The 27,365-nt window shown below is 41.2% G+C and overlaps 1 protein-coding gene across 2 annotated transcripts in view; it reads right to left on the bottom strand.

Annotated features, from left to right (window-relative positions):
* Positions 1-344: 344 nt before the first annotated feature.
* The window catches only part of srgap1b (SLIT-ROBO Rho GTPase activating protein 1b), a 41,259-nt gene continuing 14,238 nt past the window's right edge, over positions 345-27,365 (bottom strand). Inside the window, exons 2-22 of one of the 2 annotated variants that reach the window (XM_056245168.1) lie at positions 26,587-26,782; positions 23,375-23,537; positions 22,712-22,774; positions 14,798-14,977; positions 13,036-13,164; positions 11,173-11,394; positions 10,592-10,693; positions 9,131-9,328; positions 8,547-8,631; positions 7,322-7,349; positions 7,127-7,157; positions 6,980-7,040; positions 6,795-6,872; positions 6,578-6,712; positions 6,214-6,319; positions 4,901-5,125; positions 4,736-4,806; positions 4,472-4,649; positions 3,505-3,639; positions 3,049-3,409; positions 345-1,939 (exon numbers count right to left, since the gene is read on the bottom strand). In XM_056245168.1, the coding sequence (XP_056101143.1) occupies positions 1,523-1,939; positions 3,049-3,409; positions 3,505-3,639; positions 4,472-4,649; positions 4,736-4,806; positions 4,901-5,125; positions 6,214-6,319; positions 6,578-6,712; positions 6,795-6,872; positions 6,980-7,040; positions 7,127-7,157; positions 7,322-7,349; positions 8,547-8,631; positions 9,131-9,328; positions 10,592-10,693; positions 11,173-11,394; positions 13,036-13,164; positions 14,798-14,977; positions 22,712-22,774; positions 23,375-23,537; positions 26,587-26,782 (3,164 nt within the window). In that variant the 3' untranslated portion in view covers positions 345-1,522. Of the gene's footprint in view, positions 1,940-3,048; positions 3,410-3,504; positions 3,640-4,471; positions 4,650-4,726; positions 4,807-4,900; positions 5,126-6,213; positions 6,320-6,577; positions 6,713-6,794; positions 6,873-6,979; positions 7,041-7,126; positions 7,158-7,321; positions 7,350-8,546; positions 8,632-9,130; positions 9,329-10,591; positions 10,694-11,172; positions 11,395-13,035; positions 13,165-14,797; positions 14,978-22,711; positions 22,775-23,374; positions 23,538-26,586; positions 26,783-27,365 lie in introns of both variants that reach the window. The other variant, XM_056245167.1, reaches the window with a different exon arrangement.

The raw sequence follows: 27,365 nt of genomic DNA, 5'->3' as shown, positions 1-27,365 counted from the left end.
TTGGATACGGCGACAAGTGGACGTGGTCGTATGAAAGAGCACCAGTAAGAAATAAATCCTCGTAGGTAAAAAATTAGAACAGGTAGAAAAACGTAGGAGCAGCAGTCAAAAAAAGTGGAAAAACAATCATTGTTAGTGTACAAAAAGTGAACCAAGGCCATTCATTTCGTAAAACAACTCACCTCACCTTCATGCATATTTACACACCAGACTAAACACCCTCGTTCACACACACACACACACACACACACACACACACACACACACACACACACACACACACACACACACACACACACACACACACACACACACACACACACACACACACACACACACACACACACACATCTTGTCTACAAGTGCAGTGCACTCTTTCTAACTATCTTTCACTCACACACACTTAAGTTGCCATGTACAAGCATGAATTATCCATCATCTTGTACTCTGCACTACTCTAACCGCGATTCATCATGCAAACCCCCCACATACACACACACAGGAGAGCCATGTATGGTTAGTGTGCTCCAAAGAGTCTGCCGTTGACGATGTCGTACAAACACACGTACACTGGAAGCACAGGGGACGTTGAAAATTGAGGATCGAACACCATAATGGTCCGTCAGAGGAGCAGCAGTGGAAATTGTACTCGGACGAACTGAGGGAGGGCAGGACCTGGCGAAAGAAGTCGCCGCAATCCTCCCCGGATACAATCAAATCTCTTTTGCATGTTCAGCAGGATATTTCATTAAAGCTTAGTTCATGTTTGCCCTCGGAATGTTACCAGTTCCGTCCCTCCCACGTCGTCCAATCAGGCTTCAGGGTTTGGTTTCCACGGTAAAGGGGGAGGTTTATCTGGTGATCAAGGCTTAGTGTGGTATTTTTCGAGTGAAAAAAGAAACAAAAGTGGAACATTCATGGAATACATTCTGTGTTGCTCAGTCGCCTCGTTTCTTGCGGGAAAGGCTAGGTGCGTGGCTCGAAAAACCGAACAAAAAACCTAAATTACATTCCCCATCAACTTCCAACAAGTGAAATAACCATTTTCCCAAGAGGCACCGGTAGTCCTGTAACTCGAATCGAAGCAGCAGCAACTCATAAAAATGGCGTTCTCGACGGCGCGAACACATCCCTCTTGTGACAGTACATAAGGCCTAACAAATCAAAGCACTCAAAATGCATCGCACCAACTCAATGGAGCGACATTTCCCCAAAAAACAACAACGGTACTTCCTGTACAGCCAGTCTCTCTCCGCTGTCTCTGAATGGGTTCCTCATAAATGTATCTACACACAGACACGATAAAATCCTATTCACTTTGAGAATACACACACACACACACACACCACCCTCACAACACATTTATGGATATAATATCGTAGACTAACGCTATCCGACCGTTCTGCACGTAAACTAGCTATCGGCCGTACAATCATGTCATTATTAAGAGATTAACCCTGTTTACGTTCTTCAAGCAATCGTCAAGTCTTAAACCCTGTTTCCTTCGGTTGGACCCATTGACTCACATAGTTCCGGATTTGTCGCCGCCGAGGCTCGGAGGCGCATTCTGGGGCTGCTGGGGCGGCGGAGGGTTGGCTTTGGGGAGAATGGGCGGTTTGGGGCGTAGGGCGGGTGGGCGCAGCGTCACTCCCATGCGGGGCGAGGCGATGGGCTTGAAGGAGGCCACGGGGTCGTTGGAGCGGCGGGACGAAGGGCCGGGCAGTGGAGGGAGAGGTGGAAGGGGGCTGATAGGGCTGAGGGGGCTCGGGGAATCTGACGGGCTGGATAAGCTGGAGGGGGTGGAGCCGGACGGGCAGGACGGGCTGCTCTTCACCTGCTCCAGGGTGTCCAGCACCAGGTCAGGAGCCGCGGTCTTCCCGTTCTGCCTTTCCAGCTCACGCAGCTCGTTCAAGGCCAGACTCATAGTTTCCTCTATATCCTGGAGAGAGAGAGAGAGAGAGAGAGAGAGAGTGTTAACTGTACGGGTATTACTATAACGACACGTTGGGTCAATTGTGTGGATTTGGGTGAATCTCATGAAACATGTCATGGACATATCCAGGTCATAATTTAAATCCAAGGGAAACAAGTAAGAAATTGCATTTTGCATAAAGAAAATAAATCCTATTTATTAGGATCACTCTCTTTTTTTTTTTTCAATAAATACTATAGAAACTAATATCTAATGTATAAATATATTATAATATATATAAAAAATATTTTTTTAACATTATTATATTGTCACTTTACTCATTATTATTTTCATTATTTAATATAAATTGATTATACATCATACAAATAATGAAATCTAAACAATTTATATATATATATATTATAATATCTAATAATTTATCAATTTATATCACTGTTAATTAATTTGCCAATTCATTTTATTAATCAACTTTTAACAAATAATATTTATTATATATATATTTTTGAATAAAATAAATTGATTATACATGTAATACACAATTATTGAAATCTAATATAAATATTATAAATGATAAATATATTATTACATATTATGACATTCACTGATTAGTAAAACAAATTATTTAATATAAATTGACTATACATTTGATACACAAATAATGAAATCTAAACATTTATATACAGATATTGTAATATCTAATAATTTATCATAATTTATATTACATTGAAGTTACATTATATTATATATATATATAAAATGTATTTAATAATATCTGAATATAATATTTATATGTTATATCTAATATATATTTAATATAATTTATCATTATTTATTATGGTCACTGATTATTCATTTTATTAATCAAATATTTAAAAATAAAATATTTTTCCAAAATGACCATAAATTTATTTATGATTTAATAATTAAATTCAAGAATTTAAGTGGAAATTGTCAAAAAATAATGTCAATGCAAGAAATCTTAATTTATTCAAAAAATTCTACAGAGAGGTATCAATTTGAATATGCAAAAAATAACATACTTTTCCCCCTTCTAATTTTGATAATGGCGTGTTTTTATGAGAGTCACCCATTTTCCTGAATGTTCATAATCAAACCTGTGCCATCGTGTGCGGGTTCAGCGTCTGGGAGCGTTGAATAGGTATCCCACAATGCAGCGCGGAGGGTGACTGGCGTATTGGAGGACTCTCTCGTTCTCTCTCCCTGCGCAGAGACTCGTGTCTGCTGATGCTGGCAGTGACGTTGCCGTTGGAGTTGGCGTTGTGTCCTGTGCGTCTGTGGTGCTCAGGACTGTCCAGGGCGCAGCTGTTCCCGCGTAACAGCTCCCGCGGGCTGAAATGCCCCGTTACGGTCACCGTTACAGGGGGCGAGCTGCGTTCCAGCCCATTGCCGTGGCAGTGACCGTCGCTTAGGCGACCAGGGACGCGGCGCAGGAGGGCTTCCGTCCGCTTCCGGTGTCTGAAGAGAGGAAAGAGGAAGTAATAAAGTGAAAAACAATGAGAGAAAAGTGACTGGGAGACAGAGGGCCAGTGTGTGTGTGTGTGTGTGCTCACCGGCTGATGAAAGTCTCAGGGATTCTTGGTTCAGTAGGGGACGTCAGCGATCGCCTGGAGCTCACCTCATCTGAAGGTGTGGTGCTGAGCTCACTGTCTGCTTTCTGGCTCAGAGTGTCTGACATGGCCTCATCCCTGAAATATGGCATTCACAAGTTTATCCATCCATCCACCTTAAGATCAAGCTTGATCCTTTGTTCAAAATTTATTTTAGTTCAATAAGGAAATTCAAGCCATTTTTGTTATAAACAGAACAGAACAAACTTCATATAATAAAATTACTATGATAAAAATACAATTAGTTATTGTTACCACAATAAATATGTGGTAAATAGTAACTGTAGTCACCATGCAGCAGTAACAGGAAGACATAATTAGTCAATACTGTTAATAAAATAAAACACAATTTTAAATAAAGTAAAATAAAAATAAAGTAAGGTAAAGTAAAGGGAAATGAAATTTAAAACAAAGTAAAATAACATTTAAAATCAAGTAAAATAAAAAATAAAGTAAAGTAAAAGTAAATAAAATTTTAAATAAAGCAAAACAAAAGTAAAGTAAAAGTAGTAAAATAAAAATAAAAAGTAAAGTAAAGATGAAATAAAATAAAATACAATTTTAAATAAAGTAAAATAAAAATGAGGTAAAGGTAAAATAAAATATAAAAATAAAAACATGAAACATAAAAATAAAATAACTTCTCACATTGTGTAGACTAGAGAAGTCACCATGTTAATGTTCTATGGTTTTAGAGCATTACAATTAAGTGGGAATTAGTCACCACTGTTAAAAAAATATAATAATAATCAAACAGGTGACTTCTCAAACTGTACAACGGAGCTCCCGTATTATTTTATTCTCTATTGTATTTTTGTTGTAAGGAATGTTATATGCAAATATAAAAAAATGATACATTTATGATAGATTTTCCATCACTTTGTAGATGAAGTGTGCAGTATGAACTCACTCCTGCAGCGTGACGTATTGGTGCGGGATGAGTCCGTCAGTGCCGTTGTGACGTCCCTCCCACCAGTCCTCAGACGCTCTCTGGAACAGCAGCAGAGTGGCGCCTTTTTTAAAGGTGAGTTCCCGTCCAGAGCGTCCCACATAGTCAAACTTGGCTATTGCCTCCACGGGCTCACCCTCTGAAAGGCAGACATGTGAAAAAAATTAGCATTTTTGGGAATAAGAAAAAAGAAGCGATGATAAGCATTTTAATTACCCTCCTCACTCGTCTGTGTTTCCGTCCCTCCATCCTGCTCCCCTTCCTCAAACGCTCCAGGTTCACTGTACGGACTTTCACTTCGAGGATAAAGGACGCAAAAAGATGATCAACATGCTGGAATACACTTTAAACCATGTCAATACTAATATTGGTGCTCAGTTCAGCACTCACCAGTACTCAGTATTGCTCATGCATTTCTCATAAACGGGTCCCTCCAGCTCTTTGGTGTCAGGGAAGATGGTTTCATGGTGAATGATGATGGTCTTGATGATCTCGTTGACATGCGCCTGACATGAAACCTGGTCCAGAAGGTCCGGGGTCGGCATCAAAGTCGGGCCGAAGCAAATGGCCAGGTTTCCAGGGTCCATCATGTTCTCGTCACTATACTGGGACAAGCTGTGACGGGAAATAAAGCCAAGCTGCATTGTGTTGTCTCCTGAGTTCCTTGCTATATTTATGCATTCTCAATCAGATTGAGTCATAAATTCCATATCGCACCTTTTGTCTTTGCACCTTTACACAACACGCTCCCACCCTCCCTCTGTCTGTCTCTCACGGCATGGAGGTGTGGGAGAGCTTTTAATTTCCGGTGTGAAAATGGATGCTTAGTTTAGCTGCATTTCTCCTATTCAGTGAGACACTTGAGCTTTGCAGCTCTGAGTGAGTTGTGTTCGTGCGCGAGTACAAATACTGATGAATATTTCATACTAAGTATATAGATGGGAAAAGTGTGCATGTGGGTTTACTTGGCTACACTTTAGGGACAAAACTGTAAACACAAGTCTAAATCTGGCAAAACATTCCGAAGACATCCTAAAAATAAAAAATGATTCAGAGTAGATATAAGTGTAAAATGTCTTTATTTTCTTTTTCTTTTTTTTATGGTAGTATTTTCACTGGCAAATGAAATCACATTTTAAACAGTTATTACACACGCAAAAGTTGCATATGTGTTTGTGTATTAAATTTAAATCGTAAAAAAAACGATATAAATGAAATAAAATAAGCGTTAATGCAAATAAAATAAAAGTTAAAACTTTAAGTAAACTTAAAATGAAAACCTAAAATTTTAATAACTGCATATCAATGATACCAAAATAAAACTGATTTATACTAAATTATAATATTTAGTTATTATACAGATGTCTATGTGGAAGATTGTTCCCACCACAAAATAAAAAAGGTAATTGCGACCTCATAATTCAGAATTTTCATTTCATAATTAATTCTAAAAAAAAATTCTCAGAATTGCGAGTTTATATCACGTAATTAATTCAGACTTTTTCCTCAGAATCTTCAGAGGTGCGAGTTATAAACTCTGAATTGCGAGAAATAGAGTAAGAATTGTGAAATATAAACTTGCAATTGTGAGAAATAATCAAAATACAAAATGACCTTTTTTATTTTTCATTCCGTGACGGAAACAAAGCTTCCGTAAGAGCATGTCCTCAATTGGATACATAGATGTGTGCAGGAATACTCACTGGTTGAGGAATGCAAACAGGTATCTCATGACCACTAGTGTTGGCCGCGGTGTTATGGTCAAGATCTTACGGATGGTGAGGGCACGCTCGTACAAACTCTCAGTTCCTGTTGAAGGCACATGAACACGCAAGATCACAAACAAGGAAAATCAGACGTCCCATGTGCTCAAAACAGGCAGGGACTCTTTTATAGATGCATGAAAAGACACCAGCTGTCCAAACTCCCCAGGAAACCCGAGTACTTAGCACCCTGTCATTTCCCGAATGCTTGTGCCACCATTTCTCACACACACCTTTCCTTCCTCCATCCTGCTTCATTCACATACATGCACATATATAAACGCAGGGGAAAACGTGCACTCACGGACGCAGGCGATGAGATCGTTGAACTTCTCCTTGGGGAAAAGCGGGTTGTCCAGGTTGCGGAAGTACATTTTCAACACGCCCGCTACTGAGTTAATGTCATGGTTATTCTCCTCGTCAGTCAAGGGGTCGTTGCCTGGGAAACAGTCACTAAGATGAGAGTGTATCCATGGTGTGTGTGTATATGTATAGATGATCCGATGACTGCGTTCACAAACCTCGTTCGAAGGAGTTCTTGATGTCATTGACTTCCACCTGTGACCCTGAAACCCTGAAAATACCCTGGTGTTGCAGACCTGAAAAAAAATCAAATAGTAAGCACAACACGAATGCATACAGTATACGTGTGTTTGATGGATTCAATTTTTGCATTATTCCTCATCAGATTATACACATTCCTCACCGTATAGATTAATAAAGCGAATGCAGCTTTCTACAATCAGAGGGATGGCCTTCCCAGAATCCTGTGTGCAGATAAAAACATCCCAAAAATCACAAAGAAGCCCATGGAAGTTAATGTGAAACATGCGTGCTGGTAAAAGCCTGTTACCTGGTGCCTACTGTGGGAGTTTCGTCGGCGGCTGAGTGGGAAAAAAAAAAAGAGTGAGAGACAACTGAAACCAGTTTTAGCATTCAAAAAGGTCATGAGAACCTTTACAAATATCACGAGGGCCTTGTGATTCAGAGCAGTAGATGTAAAAAGGGCATTAAAAAGAAGGTCAGACACATAGATGATGAGATATACCTGGTTGTCATGATGTCTGATCTGTATCCTGCGGACATAGATGTTATATTAGACGACATTTCACTTATCACAAACGGAAGACATTTAAAATCTCAAATAATGGCACTTTCTCTTCATGATGTTATTTAAAACGGTGAACAGATTATTAATTTATGGTTTTATTCCGATGGATCCTTTTCATATAAATCTGACTAGTGTGAATGGTAAAACAATACACATTTTATGGCAAATGTTAAATCGATACAATTTATTTCTATGACTTGCTATTTCGACATGTAAAACTGCATATACTGTACTCTTTAAATACATATTCAGTGCTGGGTAGATTACTTACAATTTGTAGTCAGTTACCGATTCCAAATAACATGTCAAAAATTGTAGTTAGCAACATAATCCATTAGATTACACATTTAAGGTAATGTAATCGGACTGTGGACTTAATTAGGGCAGTGGTTCCCAAACTGTGGGAACGTGAGGTGACAGAAGGGCTACGCAAACATAATTCTGAGATCTGCGTTCATTTCATTCCACTGTGCCTTTAAATAACATGCAGAATATTAAAACAGGAAAATGGTAGTGCCGCAAAAGGTCAAATACATGACATCCATTCAATTTACCTCATCTTTTGAGGTCTACACTGACTGCATCCACACACGCAGCGTGCATATAATAGGTTATTATATTGTCAGTATTGTTTGCTCTATTTTGCAACAAAATAACAAAAAGCCACGGATGGATGGATGGATGGATGGATGGATGGATGGATGGATGGATGGATGGATGGATGGATGGATGGATGGATGGATGGATGGATGGATGGATGGATGGATGGATGGATGGATGGATGGATGGACGGACGGACGGACGGACGGACGGACGGACGGACGGACGGACGGTGTGAGTGCTGTCTAATTGGAAGAGATGCGGAATGATGTTAAATGCCTCAGGGGATACACCACTCTAAAGAAATTTGGGAACCACTGAATTGAACTGAAACCCTATTGTTTATGTTAGGATTAGGATAGTTATTATTTATTATTCTGCCATAAAACAGATCAGGCAGACCAAACCATAAGGCCTAGAGACTTGAATCTTGGTCAGATGGTAAACAATTTTTTTTAATAATAATTATTATTACTATTATTATTATTATTAGTAGTAGTATTAGTAATATTATACAATAATAAATAAAATGATATTATAATACATTGAGAAAAGTGCTCACCTTCAGCTATGCTTCTCTTCAGCATGTCGTGTTTGGCTTGTAGTTTAGCGATAAGATTACTGCCTTCCAGATACTCCTTCAGTTTCTGCAGTCAAACAAATGCACACAGTCAATAATAATCCAGTTACACTGGAAATGAATGATCTAATTAGTCCTGGTCATCCTTCAGTAGCCATAAACTAAGTTTAAAGATACTGGCGTTGCTTTAGGCTAAAACAAGACCATTGATCCGGGGGTTACAATGCTACAAAACTACAGTGTGAACAGATCACCGCCTGTAAAGTGTGAAGCAAGGAGGATAAATACTGTGTCTGGGCTCTGAAGTATATCTCTTATTAAACACTATCCCCGACAAGGTTTAAGTCTAGTCCTAGACTAAAATGCATGTTTGAGCTGTTTTAACTGGACGTAACTTGCACTGGCAGAAGCACAACACCAGTAATATTTTTTTTCTAAGACCTGTTTATAAAAGCTACTTAAATGCCCTAATTAAACTAAGGCCTAATCCTGGTTTAATCTAAGCCAGACAGGGATGTTTCCAAAACAGGCTCTGTCTGAAGGATTGTGTGTGAGACAGCATTTACTGTGAAATAGAAGAGCTCTGTTTCCTGCTGGTTGGCGCGTCTCTTGGCCAGGCTGGGTTTGCTGAGGTAAGTGTCTGATACACTGGATTTGACCGACTCAGTGGAGCGACTGTGCTGGAAGCTCTCGGACACGTCGTAGTCCTCCATATTCACCATGTCCTGGACAGTGCTGAGAGTGGCCTCCGACGTCTTTTTCACCTTCAGACGGAACATAGAGAGTTATAGAAGTGGTGGCGCCATATATAGAATTTCGCCATATATAGCACATTTGATTCATTTTAATCCAACACCTTATTTTTAGGTTTACACCTTATTTTCATATTTCACAAGTGGTCAAAATACAGGTGTAAATGGGGTCCAAAACATTTTCCTGCCTGATCAAACCCTTAAAATGATGTAAGCTAATGTATTCTATTCACAGTATGTTGACTTAGTGTTAATTTTAAGAGTTAATTTAGATGATACCAAATTTAGGATAGCTTTTTTCAGAGAATATCTAAAATAATTTGCAGTGATATTAAAATGTGTAAATCTATTTAGAAGCACACAGTGACATTCTACTCTACAAAAGATTGATGTCAGTATTTTTTATTTCTTTTTTAAAATAAATTTATGGTTTTAATTCGACAAGGCTGCATTCAATTAATCAAATGTGACAAAAGATTTTTATTTCAAATAAAACGCTGTTCTTTTGAACTTTTTATTCATCAAAGAATCCTGAGAAAAAGTATCATGGTTTCCACAAACATCAAGCCGCACAACTGTTTTCAGCATTGATAATAATAAAAAATGTTTCTTGAACAGCAAATCATCATATCAGAATGATTTCTGACGGATCATGTGACACTGAAGACTGGAGTAAAATTCAGCTTTGCACCATAATAAAATATATTAAAACAGAAGACAGTTATTTTAAATTGTAATAAGTGCTGTTATGTTTGATCAAATAAATTAGTATTATCATGGCCAACCAACCAAGCTAATAGTACAATAGTTGTGCTTCTTGTTTTGTGACAATCACACACTGTAATCAGTACTTGGTCCATAGCCATCTAGAGAAGCAGGGATAGAAGAATATCACACACACACACACCCGTCTCTACAGTCGAAACTCACTGCAGTAATACAGCGTTCATCAGCACTTCTGCTCTGTCCTTCACATGCTGAGAGCTGCAGGAAACAGCTGGCCTGCCAACAACCAGCGATAAACAACCCCGCACTCCAACAGAGACGGAGAAGATGGAAACAATATGTATGAATGTGCCTGTAGTTGTGAAGGAGTGTGCTGCTATGCATATATACAGTGCCTGACGACAAAGAGAGAAGGAACGAGGGAGGGGAAAGGAGAAATGGAGAAGGTGTGTACGCCTGTCATCTCATTCTTTATCCTCAGTGGGGGAACCGCAGCTGCTGAGGAGCTCATTCGAGAGGAAGGGATGTGTGTGTGTGTGTGTGTCTCACCTCCTCGTTTTCGATCTTCAGTGTAGAGAGGCGCGACTGCAGCTGCTGGAACCGGAGAAGGAGTTCGGCTTGCACCTGCGGCAGTGCTGTGATTTGACTCACCTGAAATATCAACATGCATAAATACACACATTACAGAAACCGCTCGGTAGAACAAACAAATCATTTGATCTTTTTATAAATATTATTCTGGCCTTTTGGAAATTTTCAAGGACATGGATGGTAAAGAAAGTAGAGAAAACGATAGGAAGAGGAAGACGGCGCGGGATAAAAAAGTCGACCATGATCATGAATTTTGTGCTGAAGATTAATTGTCATACAAATAACTCTGATTAGCTTTTCTTTTTTTCATGTCACTTACTGTGTAAGCCTAATACATTTTTTTTTTTTACTATTGTATAAAATAAAAAAATATATAATAAAATAGATCCATATGATTTATGAAAATTATAATATGATATATTATATAATATATTTTAATATAATATAATATAATCTTTATTCCTTTCCTACACAGAAGAGTAGCCAAATTATGTTTTGTGTGAATGCAAACATGCAGTGGACACTAGGTGGCGTGTGACCTGGTCTCCCATGTGTGGCTGAAAGTTGAAGCGTGCAGGAGGGGTGAACGCTGTGGGGTGAGTCTCCATAAAGCGTTGCCGGTCACTGCCGGGGTCCAGCCCCTCCACGGCCCCCTCCAAAATATCCAGGCCCTCGTGGCGAGAGGTTTCCATGCTGTATTCTGCCGACAAGTAGGTCCGCAACGCCCGACTCAGGCCCGCATGATAGCCGAGGTCACAACACTGTTAAAACACAGATACATGCAATGCGGTTTTCATAGAGAAAAGAACATGAATAGTGTGGATTTGTGTAGAGCTGTCACTCAAAACCGATTATGATGGATAAAACATTACCTTAAAACGCTTATCTAGAAATTATCCTCCACGGCTTCTGTTCTCAGGGTTAATTTGAAGGGTTTTCATACAGGCTTTTACCGTATCTCTCTTACCACCCCCACACAATCTCTCTCTTTTAGCCACCCACGGACACAGATTCTCCTGCTGTCTTTATCTCAGTGTGTGCAGGTTTGACCTCTGTGAAGGTCAGTGAGACGCAGCGCTCCGATCGGCCAGATACTGCTGACCACGATCAGCCTGCTGCAAACTCTAATGAGCAAAACAACACACACAGCAAACCGAGGAGCAGGGACGGCCCGCGTGAGAAATGGCTCCTCTCTGAACCACTGAGGATTCTCCTGGACTCACTGCGCACTAGATTGAGTGTGCAAAATACTCAATAGTATCCTAGATTAGTATGCATTAGGTGTATAGTTTGCAGATTTTCTGATGAACTGCTACAGTTGTGGAAATAATCAGTATACAACTAGAGCACACTACATGGGACACCACAATGCAATGCACACAAATTGACCTTCCATTTTCAGAGTGATGAATTAATCGAAAAATCAACTGCAATATAGTGTATATCTCAATGTATACTGCACAATATACTGTGTGTGCATACTTAGTATATAATATGGCATATACAGTATACTGTATATAGTGCTGTATATAGTATTTAATATGATTTATACAGTTTGTATGGCATATGTTGGAGTCTAATATAAATATACTCTGTGTGTGTTCTGTAAAAGAAACGATAGATAGATCAAATAATGGATGAATCCATAAAACAATATATAGATAGAACGAGAGATAGATGATAGATAGAATGACAGTTGGATGGATGGAAAATGGTATACAGTATATAATATGGCATAAACTGTGTGTATAAATAGTGTGTTGTATATTATATGGTGCATAATATGAGTATACAGTGTGATATAAATCATGTTGATGTGCTAAGGTCATGTGACAATGTAGCATCTTACTGTTTAACATGTTTATCACTGCATACTATATTTAAAATAATTTCAGGACAGTATAGGCCAATTCACACCGCACCGACAGACGGCAACAGACACTTCGTCAGGTTTTGTCGGATCAGTGTGTTACCCTTGTCGGAGCTTGTTTTCGCCGACAGACTGACCATGCAGGATCTGAATGTCTGAGATGTGACGTGTTGTAATCAGGTGTCTGTGTCTGTCAGTACAGTGTGAATTGTCCTTATACTGTGCAGTAAGCAGTAACTAGCATGCTAGTATTCCCTTCCAAACGTGGCCTGTTACAAAATGTGCTAATGTGTGCTTGTAATTAAAGGCTTAATCTCCATCCCATCCTGTCTGTTACAGGGTGCGTTTGTCTCTAATTAAAGGCAATGGAGGCTGCCTTAATTAGTGATTATTAATCAGGACTATAATTCATTACTGTGCTTGGTGAAAAAGCAAATAAACGCAACCATAACACTATGCCCTTCATGCAGTGGCAATTTCCTGCCGTGGATTCACAGTCTGCGCAAGCGGCGATACATAATCAGATACTCACGTCAATCAAATGCGACAGGTCGTGGATGTAATATTTAAACAGAGAAGCGTTCGTGGCCTCCAGAGTCAGGAGATACTCGTTCCGAGCTTTCATAACCTTCAGTTTGTTCTCTGAATACTTGGCTTGCCGCTGGGGGGGGGGGGGGAAGAGAAAGACGGAGAGGTTAAGGAGAGAGAGAAGGACAAAGTGTTGAGTAAGTGCTATATCTCCATCAAGGCAAGAAGATAAAATGTATTTATTGACGGACGGCCTATCGACTAACTTGTTTCTAGTGCCAGTGTGTTCACAGTGAGGCTTGGCTTACGTCTGCTTCTCTGTGAATGTAATTGCTCCTTTAATTAAAGTCCCTGACTGTTGGTAAAACCCACAGATCTTTTAAAGCAACATTATCATTAAATCAAGCAAGGATCCTGAGCATTCAAGTCCTTTATCAACAGTACAGAGCTAAAGTGTCAATATAGTAGCAGTTTAAATTATTATGTTGAATTTGCATTCAATTTGAATTTGGGGTGTGTTTCGGGCCCCCAAAATGTTTAACCGCAATACACATACATTTATGATATATGTGAACCAAACGGTGTTATGCTCCTGCTATGCCTCGGACATTTGCCGTAAACTGTTGACACTGTCCATCGGGATATCCTGTCCGATCCTGTAACCATTGCTCATTCTAACCTCTCTTCCCTCTTATGAAATAAGAGAAAAATGAATGCAGTATGAAACTATAGTGAACACACAGTGTGCCATGGGGGAGTATGTGCTGGAAAATTAATGCTCTGAAGAGAGACTCCTGCTCCATTTACACAATCTGACATTATAGTCACCTGGGTTAGTTTACTGTATACTGATGTGGAAACTGTGAAATAACCATTTCGTGCCCTAAACATGGTTTTCAAATACAGAATGGTTTGCAAAATGGCCGCTCTCCTTTGCTTTTTTTTTTTCTCTCCCCAGTGAACATTTCTATAAATATGTTCCAATTGCACATGCTGTAGCTGTACTTCTGGTTCGATTAAAAAAATTATAGATTAAAGCATTGCCATTAAAATTTATTTCAGCTCAACCACATTAAAAAAATCTATTAATATAGCATTAAATAAACCAAGCAATCCTCAGTAAATCTTCAGAAGCAACATTATAGTGAAGCATCAAATCACCTACACCAATAAGACCAACAAAATAGGCTCGTTTTTCGGTTGGTTGTCCATAAATCAGAAATGATTCCCTCATAATGTCCCCCAAATTACTCCAGAATTCCAGTTCACAGTATTTCATCAAGACAAATGAACTTTGCTCACTATTTCTGGAAACACATCTGGCACATTAAAATTCAAGGAATCTCATTTGCATAGTGGATAATACACTCTTAGATTGCAAACAACAAAACTCGGTTTCAATTTATTTTGATGGTCCCAAACACATTCTGTTGACTCTAAGTGACATTGCACTTACATGTCTACTAACTCTCATTAGAGTATTAGTAGAGTATTAGTAGACTAGTAGGGTTAGGGTTAGAATAAGTCAGTAAAATGTCTGTTGGAGGACCATCACAATAAAGAGTTAGCAGATATTAAGCAGACAATCTACTAATACTCTAATGAGAGTTAGTTGACATGTAGTTACAAAGTTACTTATAGTCAACTGAATGTTCAAAAGGGACCAACAAAATAAAGTGTTACCCAAATCTCATACAAGATATAACAAATAAAGACCCCTTGAACAACAACAGAAAAATGCAAAAAGCCAAAGATTTGGAACACACCTTCTCTTTCATCTTCTGAATCTTGCGAGCAGCGTTGCGCCGTTGGTGGCGATCTTCGGTGCGCAGACTGAAGACGGCCTCTCCGCCTCGGCCTTGTCGTTCGCCCTGCCTCTCTGCCTCCTTCAGCTTATTCTCTGCACTTAGAGTCTCAGTGTGATACATGTGATATGTCTTCATCACCTGCAGGGGGCAGAGCAGCCAGGGAACTACATTACCCACAATCCCTCAGAAGAATGCAACCCTTCCTATAGAATGCAACAGTCAGATTCCGGAAGTAAAAACATTCATTTTCTCCATAACTGATTTTAACTTATAAGACAGACTCTGTTTTTGTTTTCTGTTAAAGCCGTTAGCCCACATTATTTCAACTTAATTTTAAAATAATGTTTAACGGCAGAAATCATGGTGAAAAACTACATTACCCATGATGCTGTACTGTACAGAAAATTCCACCAATCAGTCATGACAAGCAAAAAGCACCAAAAGAGCTCTTTAGCTCCGCCCACTCCCATAAAAACAACTAAAATACTTAAATATTTGTATACATATTTTGCAACTAGCTTAAAATATATTGTTTATATATTATCAATATTTTTAAATGAGTAGTTCTCTTACGAGAGGTTCTCTCGTATTGCGTAAGCTAGCTTACGCTACGGGGGGTAAAGTCATCTTTGCTCGAGATATTGAAGCCAAAAATTATCCTTAATTTTGTATTTATTGTCAACGCAGTGCAGCAGCTAGCAGACCTTGAGCGGGCATATTGCGTGCTCATTGGTTGCCCTGCGGCAACTGCTGCAACCTACCACTGAGCCTCGCGCGTGACGTCACGTCCAATGAGGGCGCTTCGCGCCCTTACGCGTCATAGCCCGCCGAAATGGGGGTGGCTTAGCGTATAAAAGGCAGGCTCGTAGGTTGTCTCACTGATTTCATCATCTTCAGCGAGCTGTCCGACTCGCTGGACTCTGAGGGAAGTCTTCGCCGTTGAAACCAGCGACTAGCAAGCAGAGGAAAGTGCCTGAAGAAGCCGGCCGTCTTCGCCACCTTCAGCCATCCGTGCCTGCTACGCCGTCCGGCGTGTATCCTTTTATTGCTGTGTGTGTTCGCCGCTGCGACACTCACTCTCTCTCTCTCACTAAAAGAGCGCGAGCGTTTGTTTCAAAATGCCTCGCCTTTCCTGCAGCTCGTGTAGAGCCCAGCTCAGCGCAGGTGACCGCCATGTGATTTGCGCTCCCTGCCTGGGCCCGGAACACGCAGCCCTCGCCCTAGACTCGGGCGGCTGCGTGCATTGTGAAGCGCTTCCGCTGTCGACCCTGCGGGCTCGACTCGAAGCCTTCACACAGAACGCAGTCACTCCACCCTCTGGACCGCGCAGGAAGAAGCGCCGTGCTCAGAGGATGCCAGAGTCCGTGGCCGCAGTGAAGTGCTCGCCGGAACGTCTCCCGCCAGCCTCACTCTCTCCTTCTCCGCCCCTCCCGGAGGCGCAGCCACCGGCCTCGCCCCGCGCTGCCGCCGCCTCAGGGGACGAAGCTGAAGGGGGCCACTCACTGGACAGCTGTTCCATCCTGGCGTCGGATAGCGAGGAGTGGTCGAGTTCATGTCGCTCCGCCTCCCCTTCCGTCCAGGAATCCAGCAGGACTCGGGCAGGCGTGGACGCCGAGTTAATGCGCCTCCTCTCCAAGGCCGTCGACCAACTGGGGCTCGATTGGTCACCGCCGAAGGAGCCCGCACCCAACAGGCTCGACGGCTGTTTCCTGCACAGCCGCCGCCCCCAGCCCGTTTCCAGATCTGCACCTTTTCTGCCGGAACTGCACGCTGAGCTGTCAAAATCGTGGAACGCACTATTCTCCGCGAGGCTCCACTCTCATGTCTCCTCGCCGCTCTCCCGAGTGGACGGCGCCGCCGAGAAGGGATATACCTCTATCCCCACAGTGGAAGCGGCGGTCGCAGCGCACCTTTGCCCGCCCTCCGCGAGATGGCGCTCAAAGTCTGCCCTCCCGTCCAAAGCCTGCAGAACAACCTCAGCCCTTGTTGGCCGCGCCTTCGCCGCCGCCGGACAAGCCGCTTCCGCCTTGCATTCTATGGCCGTGCTGCAAATCCTTCAGGCTTATCTCCTCCGCCAATGGGACGAGAAAAGCAAGGATCCGGCCACCATTACGGATTTGAGGAGCGTGACAGATCTCTCTCTTCGCGCCACAAAATCTGCAGCACAGGCGATGGGCAGATGCATGGCCTCGCTCACCGTCACAGAGCGGCATCTCTGGCTGACGCTGGCGGATATGGGGGAAGCTGAACGGTCCGTGTTTCTCGACGCACCGCTCTCCCCTACCGGTCTCTTCGGCCCAGCGGTGAACGGGATCGTCGACCGCTTCTCCGAAGTGCAAAAGACCACGCAGGCCATGAACCTTTTCCTGCCGCGACGCGCTAGCTCTTCCGCAAGCCGCCCACGTGAGCCGTCTGCCCGTCATGCTAGCCAGCGCCCAGCCCAGCCCCAGCCTCCGCAGCGTCGACAGGGCGGCCGCCCTAGATCTCGCTCCTCCGGTCGCAGGCCGCCTCCCCCCCGGGGACCACGGCCCAGGGTTGTGCTGAAGCCCAAGCAGGGAAAGCCTTCCTAGCAGCGCTAGTGAAGAAAAGACGCGCTGGTCTCGCCGCGGCCAGACTACCGTCGAAGCTTCTTGTCCTGTCAGTTCCCTCAGTGAAGGCGACTGCAGACATAAATTTAGCAGAAAACGAGTCGGCAACACGGCCCGCTCGCCTGCACACAAACGCCGTTTTTACGGCGACCCAGAGAAATCTCAAAAAGAGTATAAAGTCTGGTTATCCGGCTCACGCCGAGTGTGTTTTATGTGTAGACAAAGTGCCCACAAGTCAGTGCTCACCCCTACATGTAAACACACTATGCCCCATGTATCTCACATGATCACAGAGCCCACTCTTATAAACACGCTTAAAGTCTATGTGGCGGCTGTTGCAGTGTTCGCTTAGTCGACGCCCGGCCAGTCAATAGGAAGGAACGAGCTCGTCATTCGCTTCCTTAGAGGAGCTAGACGAATGAACCCCCCCGCGACCCCCTTCGGTTCCCATCTGGGACCTTTCACTGGTCCTAGAGGCCCTGAAAGCTTTCCCCTTTGAACCGTTAGACTCCGTGGACCTAAAGTACCTCTCGCTCAAAACCGTTTTTCTGACGGCTCTGTCTTCGGTTAAACGTGTGGGGGATCTACACGCGCTATCTGTTAGTGCTGCGTGTCTTGAGTTCGGGCCAAACGACTCTAAAGTCGTCCTCAAGCCAAGACATGGTTATGTCCCTAAAATTTTGGGCACCCCATTCAGAGCGCAGGTCATCTCTCTTTCGGCTCTGCCTGCATCCGACAGTGAGGGTGATGTGAATCTCCTCTGCCCCGTCAGGGCTCTCAGGATTTACATTACGCGTTCCGCCTCTTTCAGGCGTTCAGAGCAGCACTTTGTTTCGTTTGGTGGGCGCACCAAGGGTTTCGCCGCCGCGAAACAGAGCCTGTCCAGATGGATAGTGGAAGCTATCACATCTGCTTACATGTCTAAAGGTCTGCAATGCCCTTTGGGTATCAGAGCGCATTCCACCAGAGGCGTGGCCTCATCGTGGGCTTGGTCCAGCGAAATTTCCATTCATGACATTTGCGAGGCGGCAGGCTGGGCCTCCCCGTCCACATTTGTTAGGTTTTATAACCTGGAAGTTCCCGCCTTGCAGGCTAGACTTCTGTCAGTGTGAGCTGTGGGTTTGTCCTGCACGGATTATCATGCTAGGACTCCCCTCACGCGACGCTAGCTCTCCTGGTAGAGCTGCGCAATAGGTTGAATGATTATGGACCGGCGTCGAAGCTCTGTATACCCTATATGTGCTTATAACATGTGCTGGCCCGCATTGCTTGCTGGCCACCTGTTTCCCACTTATCTATGTTCCCCGGGAATCCCTGGGACTCATGTAGTGGAGGCTGGGCGCGCACGGCGTTGACAATGGGTTCCCGTAGCGTAAGCTAGCTTACGCAATACGAGAGAACCTCTCGTAAGAGAACGATACTCGGTTACTAACGTAACCTCGGTTCTCTGTAGAAAAGGGAACGAGTATTGCGTAACCTGACCGTGCAGACGCCACAAGCGTCTTATCGCTTCAGCTGATGAAACCAGTGAGACAACCTACGAGCCTGCCTTTTATACGCTAAGCCACCCCCATTTCGGCGGGCTATGACGCGCTCTCTGACTCGCTCTCTGCTCCTCACCACGGCACGTCTCAGGTGCTGCGGTTATCACTCCGCCCGAGTAGCAGTGCTTCGCCTTCAGAGAATATAGTTCCCAGTATTTATACGGTTAAAATATGTCTGTGTCTCATATGACTTTGTTTTTTGTACACTCTGTGACTATACAAATCACAACATGTAAATAGGAAAATGTTTGCGTTATTTTGTCACTTATTTGGATTAGTATGCTAGCTGCAACCATTTACATCCAGTCTTTGTGCTAAGCTAGGCTAGCGGTGGGTGCGTCAAACAGACTTATAGCACGCACGGAGATGAAAAAGGTATGTATGGACTTATCTAACTCTGGGGGATAAGGTGAATAGGCTAAAGTCCCAAAAAGTCGGAGTGTTCCTTTAACCCTCTGGGGACCAGAAACGCGCGGGCGCGTTTTGCTCGTTTTTTTTCACATAGCAGAAAAATAGACTTAAAGTACTACCATCATTTCTGTTCATATAGAGTTAAGAAATATGAGAAAATAATCTGTTAAATGTCTACTTTTTTATGTGCCCACATACAATCGAAATAAAATATTGTGCTTTTGTAAAATAAAGAAAATAAACAGGGTGTGCGTTCTGCCTCTCAGTCACCGTGAACTTTTTTTCTGGAGCACGTCTCTAATCTTCAAAACAACTCAGCTTATACTATTCACCCAGCCATAAGCAATATATCTTTTAAATCGTTTGAGTTTGTACTTTTAAATGATCCGATTCAAAACTAAAATTAATATTCTCCGTTTATGTTATCTATATAAAAAGAGAGACGTGTCAGCCCGTCTCATTATCGTTCTCTCAGCTGATTATCCCTGGTAATGTGACACGCCCACGGAGAGCACGCGCTATTCAAACGCAAATATGTGAAGCAACACATTGAGACGCGTGAACGCCCATAAACTCTGAAAACACACATTATTTTTTAGTCAGATTAATCTACTGTCGTCTTGCGCGGCTATATGAGGAACAATCCTGGGACATTTACCACTGGGTTTATTTTCACTGCGAGGATGAACAGATTCAGCTGAGAAGTAAGTGTTTTTTGCAAGTGCTTTGTTCTAATCGCGATATAGAATAACGTAGTGTCTGTAAACGGAAAAATAGCGTACTGTTAAATGTGAATCATGTTTGTGTGTGTGTGTGTGTGTGTGTGTGTGTGTGTGTGTGTGTGAATGAATGAATGAATGAACGCACAGATACGCACTGTTACAGACTAAATAACATTTCGTTGACTCGTTTTGGATAAAGTTTTTACTCTAAAATAGACATCAAATAAGCTTTTTTTAGGAGTTTCTGCTCATATGTTAAATATATAGTATGTTTTGTCAATAAACTAATCAACTAAGATGTTTTAGTGTTTGTTCAAGCTATCAAAATAATGAATCCTCAACTTTGAAATATGTATGATCAAACTAAGACATTTATGGAGAAAGACAATTTTCTTTTCAAGATGTTTCCAACTCTAACTTTGAACTTTGAACTGAAATAAAACCATGTCTATACGGTGAAGGGTGTGTGATAGAAGTGTCCAGACTTATGCACCCTGTATTTTCCTTATATAAATCCAAACAATCTAAAAGCCATTCTTTTTTAAATCTCCTCATTTTTTGTGCAAGGCTCCTGTAATGATATGGCCTGATAGCACCTAATAGGGCCATTATGGGGAGGGTCTTTTTCTTTCTCAGGTGTGAAATTCCACACATATTAATGAGAGACCACGCCTCCTCGCATAAAGCTTTCTCAAACAAAACACGTCATTAAAAATGTAAAAGACTTTATTGACTTATCTGAATGAGTAGTCAGGATGATTCTCACATAGTTTTGGAGCAAATATTCTAGGCTATGTGATACAATTTTCAAAAGTCTTGTGAAGAAATAATCAATATGTGTTTTGTGGTCTTATTTCAGCAACTTTCATTTTTATTTTTTTCAATAACCACGCATAAACATTATTCTATTAAAAATACAAACATGTACATACATGTTGCTCACTCATCATGGTAGCCAAGTTTGTGCTATATAGAGTGAATTTACACCTTTGCCATTAACATGTTTATAAATAACTGAAAAAAGCACAAATGTCAGTGCATGTCAAAACATCCCAAGGGCCCCAAAAACACTCTGGTCCCCAGAGGGTTAACATTTGGGGAATTCATGCAGATAGGCCTATGCAATTGTATTTTGGGCCGTGGTGGATGAAAATTATTTTTGCAGAAAATGCCAAGACTGTCAAAAAAAAAAAAAAACACTCCTTGCTACATGCTAAATCATGCAACATGCTCCACTCTCGGACTCTGATGTAAATTCATCTCAACAAGGACGCAAAACTGCTTACATGAGGGTTGCAGTGGGGTGGAAACTTCCTGAACTCTGAATACTTTGGTTCAGAGAATTCATCTCGTTTTTAGTGTGCGTTCCTCATGTTAGCGGTAAGCTCAGCTGACAGACCTAATGTGTGCTGCGTGTTTTTGTTTGATCAAGGTTATTTATGCAAGAGATTCTGGCTTTTAAGACTTCAGGCCTGTCAGACAAGCTTATATTCAGGTCAAATATTCACAACTGCACATAAAAACAATTACAGACAAGTAAAATTTCTATTTTAGGTGCTGGTTAACATGGAAAGTGCCCGAATTTTCAATATTTTTCCATACCATATTTTCTAATTGCATCTTATTAATCTTATTGTGAATTATTAATCAAAGCATTTTTAACTTTCTTTAGTGTGTAATGTTGCTGTTTGAGCATGAAAAAGGTCTGCAAAGTTACAGTCACTCAAAGGCAGTTATTCTCTATATCAGAGCGCACCGTTTCTGAACTCCCTGAAACGCCTCCATTGTAGTCTTGAGTTTTCTTCCAGGAATGAACACGTCACAATATTACACGTTTAAATAATTCCCGCCCAAGGAATACACAAAAAAGGGGCGGGGGCTGGTTGAGTTAGTTAGTAGTGTGTTGAAACTTGCAGTTATGGTAAGGGGAGTGACATTTCCCAAACACACTCTAAGTGGTTGAACAATCACCACACACTGGTCCAGCCAACCAATCAGAGGACATTGCTTTTTGAAAGGAGGGGCTTTATAGAGACAGGAACTAAACAGACAGACTGGGAAGAGAGGTGTTACCTCAAATTTGCTACCTCATTTTTTGGCATACTTTTTTTGAGCCAATCAACTGAGCTGTACAGGTAAATGTCATTGCGACTGATCACTCTGGAGATGCACGAAAATTACATCACAGTTCAAGATAGTAGCTACTGATATGCGTTCCTGTGATACAATCACTTCAAAGGCAGCAGTTGGGTAAAATATCCCATCTAAGTCAATGTAATCCGGGTCTTTCCAGAAACTACAGAATCGGGTCAAACTAAACAACTGCAGAGGTTGCAGACAAAAGGAAAATTGTCATCACAAAGCAAAGAGTAATGCAGAAATGCTAGATTGAGTACATGTTAGATAGATGTAAAGATGAAACCGATGCGGTCGAGTTCTGGAAGAAGGCGAGTGGGAGACAGAGAGTGTCAGTGATAGAAGAGGCGAATTATATATTGATGGAATGATAAAATGAGAGAGAGAGAAAAGCACCAGCAAAGTGATGGGATGAAAAAGTAATCCAAAAAGAGATTGAGCGGACAGTGAGAGAGAATGAGACAAGCTCACCGTGTAGAGTTCGTTAAGAATCTTCATCAGGTCTTCTTGCAGCTGGAAAATGATCTCTTTGCTCTGTGGGCAAAAAAAGAGAAAAAAAAACACAAGGTGGGTTATTATAATGGACAGAGAGGAAAGGCCGAGCTGGGTCAAACTCAGATATACACCCAAGAAATTGCTGTCCTTGCTTTGTCAATTCTGAACTAACACAATAGATCAAAACAACTCAAATGTCCACTTAATGGACAGTGTGAACGTAGCACTTTTCTAATCTACATTAGTGCCGGTCTACTAAAGTGTTCTTGTGAAAGAAATTCAGTACCTCTAAATAAAACACAACTGTGTTGGATTCTACAGAGACAAAGACTGAATAATGAATGGTGAATCCACATAAAATAAAATCACAATACAACTCATGCACACATTCCGAGACAGCTGTTATACAGACAGAAGTCAAACAAACCGCTAGGAGCAAACTCTGTTTTGATAACACCAAAATGACTAAAGAGGAAGTTCATATTTTGTTTATCCAAATGACAAATGTACTTTAATTATCAAGAGATTTTCATCTCCCATCAGTACTTTTAATGAATGCATATTTTTACCACCTTTCATTTTGATGTAATTATACGTGCATCCCGTGACATTGCAGGGACGGCCTGTGTTTGACCTCACCTTCTTGAGCAGGCGCATGTTGTCCTCGCTGACATGCGTGAAGCGTGTGATGACGTTGTTGAGGTAAAGGTCGCTGAGTGTGGCGTGGTCCTTACTCTCTCTCCTCACCTGGTTCAGCAGCAGATACCAGCAGTTCACGGGAGAAAGGAGGTTCTGGTCCTTCCTGCAAGCCATGAAAATGTGCGTTTAGAAGATGTCGATGGAAAAATAATCAAACATAATACTCATGAAAATACAAATACAAGAAAATAAAACTCAAATGTAGGCTATATCTGTTATCAAGTGTTTGTCATCTGCAAGTAGTTCAAGTGAATACTTTTAAATAGCTCTAATTATACATATATTCTCAAAACCTGCTAAGGGGCAATAATGGTTGTAAAAAGTGATTTTTCACTATTATTCTCAACAGAATCTGCATTTTCATGGGTTTAAATCAAGAATTTTTGATATAAGAGACAATAAAAACAACTTTGTGCATCAAAACAACTCCTTTCATGGTAAAAAAAAAGAATGAATTTGCATCAGAATCATTGCATCTGAATGTAACATTTTTGAGTTACATGTCATTTATTTAAGCCACGAAATAAACTTCTTTCCATAAAAAAGTATAATGAACTACACAAAAAAGGCATTTTGATCATTATCCAGAGGTTTTATAATTACCCAAAATCAAGCGTCGCGTGTTATCATGTCTGTCAAAAACTCCACGCTGTGGGTTGGAATATTAGAACTAAAAACACGGATATAACACACTCATGGACATCAATCACGGATGTTTTGACTACATCACTTTCCGAGAAGGAGAAAATGACGGCCTGAGCGGCTTCAACCATAGATATGGGCTTCAACATGGTGTCTGTCAGAGACCATAACGTACATACATAACTGACTCTCACAAGCATAGATTCATGAAGGTGATTTTTATATGTAGTTAAAAGGTAGTTTCAATGTAATTTCTTCTCAGTTGTTAAATAAATTAAGGCAATTATCAAAGATCAAGAAAATGCTGTTTCATTTTCCAGTTAAAAAGTTTTACGTGATTTGTTACATTTAAGATTTTGACTCACATACACACAAGCAGTTTTCTAAAATTAAACTTTTTCTGAAATGTTTTGCTTAAAAAGAGTGATTGTATTAGCCTACCTTATAAATAAAAATATTTGCGATTGGTTTGTTTTATACAGTAATAGAACAGATTCATATATTAATTAAGTGATCTACTACATATTAAAATATTATTTCAAGCTCTTAAATCTCAAGCTCTTGGAGATATTTATGTTGGTTTCTGCTGTAAGTCTCTCTGGGTGGCAGGCCCGGAGGTTTGCTGTACGAGCGGTTTTTGTGAGTGCTGCTCTGTGGCTTTTTTCAAGCAGTGATCCAAATCCACTAATGAACCATTTCTTATTTATTCTCCGAATTTATTCACCGAAATCCTTAGGCTTCGGTGGAGATTTCAACTGCAGTTAACTGAATAGACTAGTTTGCCCTTGGTATGATCATTCTTTCCAGGAATCAGGGTGTTAAAGGGATACTGCACTTTTTTTGGAAATAGGCTCATTTTACAACTCCCCCAGAGTTAAACTGTTGAGTTTTACCGTTTTTGAATCCATTCAGCCGATCTCAGGTTCTGGCGGTACCACTTTTAGCATACATCATTGAAGTGGACAAGACCATTAGCATTTCTAAAAAAAAAAATGACCAAAGAGTTTCGATATTTTTCCTATTTAAAACTTGACTCTTCTGTAGTTACATCGTGCACTAAGACCGACAGAAAATGTAAAGTTGCGATTTTCTAGGCTGATATGGCTAGGAACTATACTCTCATTCCTGCGTAATAATCAAGAAACTTTACTGCCGTACCATGAGAGCAGCAGGCGTAATGATATGACGCAGCGCCTGAAAATAGTTCCGTTGTGTTGACTGAAGGTAGCCTATTTTCAGGCGCTGCGTCATATCATCACAAGACAACACAAATATACACTTATACTTATATACAAATATACTTTTCAAACAAATATATATGTATTGGGTTCCCAAAAAGGGTTTTGAAAGAACATCACCAAAGATGCATTTAAAAAAAACGAAGTTTTATTACGAACCATTTTCTATGCTAATACATTTTAAAATATAAATTTACTCCTATGATTCAAAGCTGAATTTTCAGCATCATTACTTCAGTGTCACATGATCCTTCAGAAATCATTCTAAAGCCGAGTTGCTGCTCAAGAAACATTTCATATTATTATCAATTATCAATGTTGAAAACAGTGTTGTGCAGATTAATATTTTTGTGGAAACCATGATACATTTTTCAGGACTCTTTGATGAACAAAGTTCAAAAGAACAGCATTTATTTGAAATAATTTGTAACATTATACATGTTATACATGTCTTGACTGTCACTTTTGATTACTGCATCCTTGCTGAATAAAAGTGTTAATTTCTTTAAATAAAATCAATCTTACTGACCCTAAACTTTTGAACGGTAGTATATACTGTATGTATAAAAATCACATAGCATTTTTGTCTGTGCAAATTGCTCATTTATTTTGGAGAGTGAGGATGGCTTAACCACCTGCCGAGGTGAGGTAAAAGACGCCATTTTGTTTCACACACTTGATCTTCTATATAAGTAATGGCTGTAGCGAAAAGACAATGGGAAGCCATTTTGGACCAAAGAGGAGAATGTCTTCAGCAGCCAGTGACTAATCACAAAGCTCAGCAGGCATCTGATGGGACAGCCCCATGAGGACCAAAACACTAACAGTGCCCAGCATGAAGGGGGAAATATGCAACAGAAGAGAAACTGTGAAACTCTCTCTCTCTCTTTCTCACCCATCCCTCATCACTCTATTTTCCCAGCAGAATGTTATCTGCATTAATGAGACAGCAAATACACAGATGCCTGTACACACACACACACACACAAACACAATAACTACAGCAGACACAGCAATCGCCTCTCCACTGCCATCTCTGATTTTTCAAGCATGAAGCTGCGGAGCATCATGGGTAAAATATTCCAGACGTCTCCCTAATCCACTACAAACCACAGTCGAACAAAACGGGGAGGGAGAAATCATTTGAAGGTGAACGAAAGGCACCTGAACGAAAATGATTCGCCACTGATCCGGCTCAAGAGAACGAATCTTTAATCATTTATGTGCATTCCCATTGTGGCACACACATACACACACACAATCTCCACTCACTTGTATTGTTGGTGGTCCTTGGTGCTGCGGGTTTTGGCCATGAAGCGTTCGGCGAGCTTCTCCAAGTTGCGTGAATATTCGCTCTCGATCTCGGCTTTCTTCCTGAAGAAATCCTGCAGGTCCTGGAGGAGCTGAACCCGCATGTCCGTCTGCTGCTCCAGACATTTCTGCTGCTCCACTAACTGAGACCGTATCTCTGCTCACACACACACACACAAAATGATGTTAGCTAATTAACAACGGCCTTTTAAAATGACAGTGTTTCATACTTAATGACAGCTGCTGGGTAACTGACATCACATGACAGGTTCGGGAGCGACTTGAACACAATGTGGGCACTGATGGGTGAAGTTGTGCTCTCTGAACCAGAGGTTTTCCTCCTAACAAGGCGGTCTGGATTCTTCCTTAACAACACACTGGTTATCACACTCACTGCCGTTGCCAAGACAACAGGTAGTGGAGTGGAGTATCCCATGAGGATTAGCGTGTGTGTTTAATGGGAGGAGGTATTCAGTATTCTCCATCCTAGTTCTCATCTCCACTTCTCCTCAAACTCCTCCTTTTTCCTTAAAGGAATAGTTCACTCGGAATTAAAAACCTGCCTTCATTTACTCACCCTCATGTCCTTCCAAACCCAACACTCTTTTCCATATAAAGGCAGTGGATAGTGACTTGCTTGCTCATTTCAAAACAGAAGCAAATGTATCATAAAAGTTCTAATCTAATTCTTCTGAAGCAGTGTTATTTTTGTATTACTTATATACTATTAAAGTACTTAT

This window comes from Rhinichthys klamathensis, unplaced genomic scaffold (assembly GCF_029890125.1).
Source record: "Rhinichthys klamathensis goyatoka isolate OS25496 unplaced genomic scaffold, OSU_Roscu_1.1 h1tg000029l_1, whole genome shotgun sequence".
NCBI lineage: Eukaryota > Metazoa > Chordata > Actinopteri > Cypriniformes > Leuciscidae > Rhinichthys > Rhinichthys klamathensis.
The sequence above is the reverse complement of the archived record's forward strand: the minus strand, read 5'-3'. Positions and strand labels throughout refer to the sequence as shown.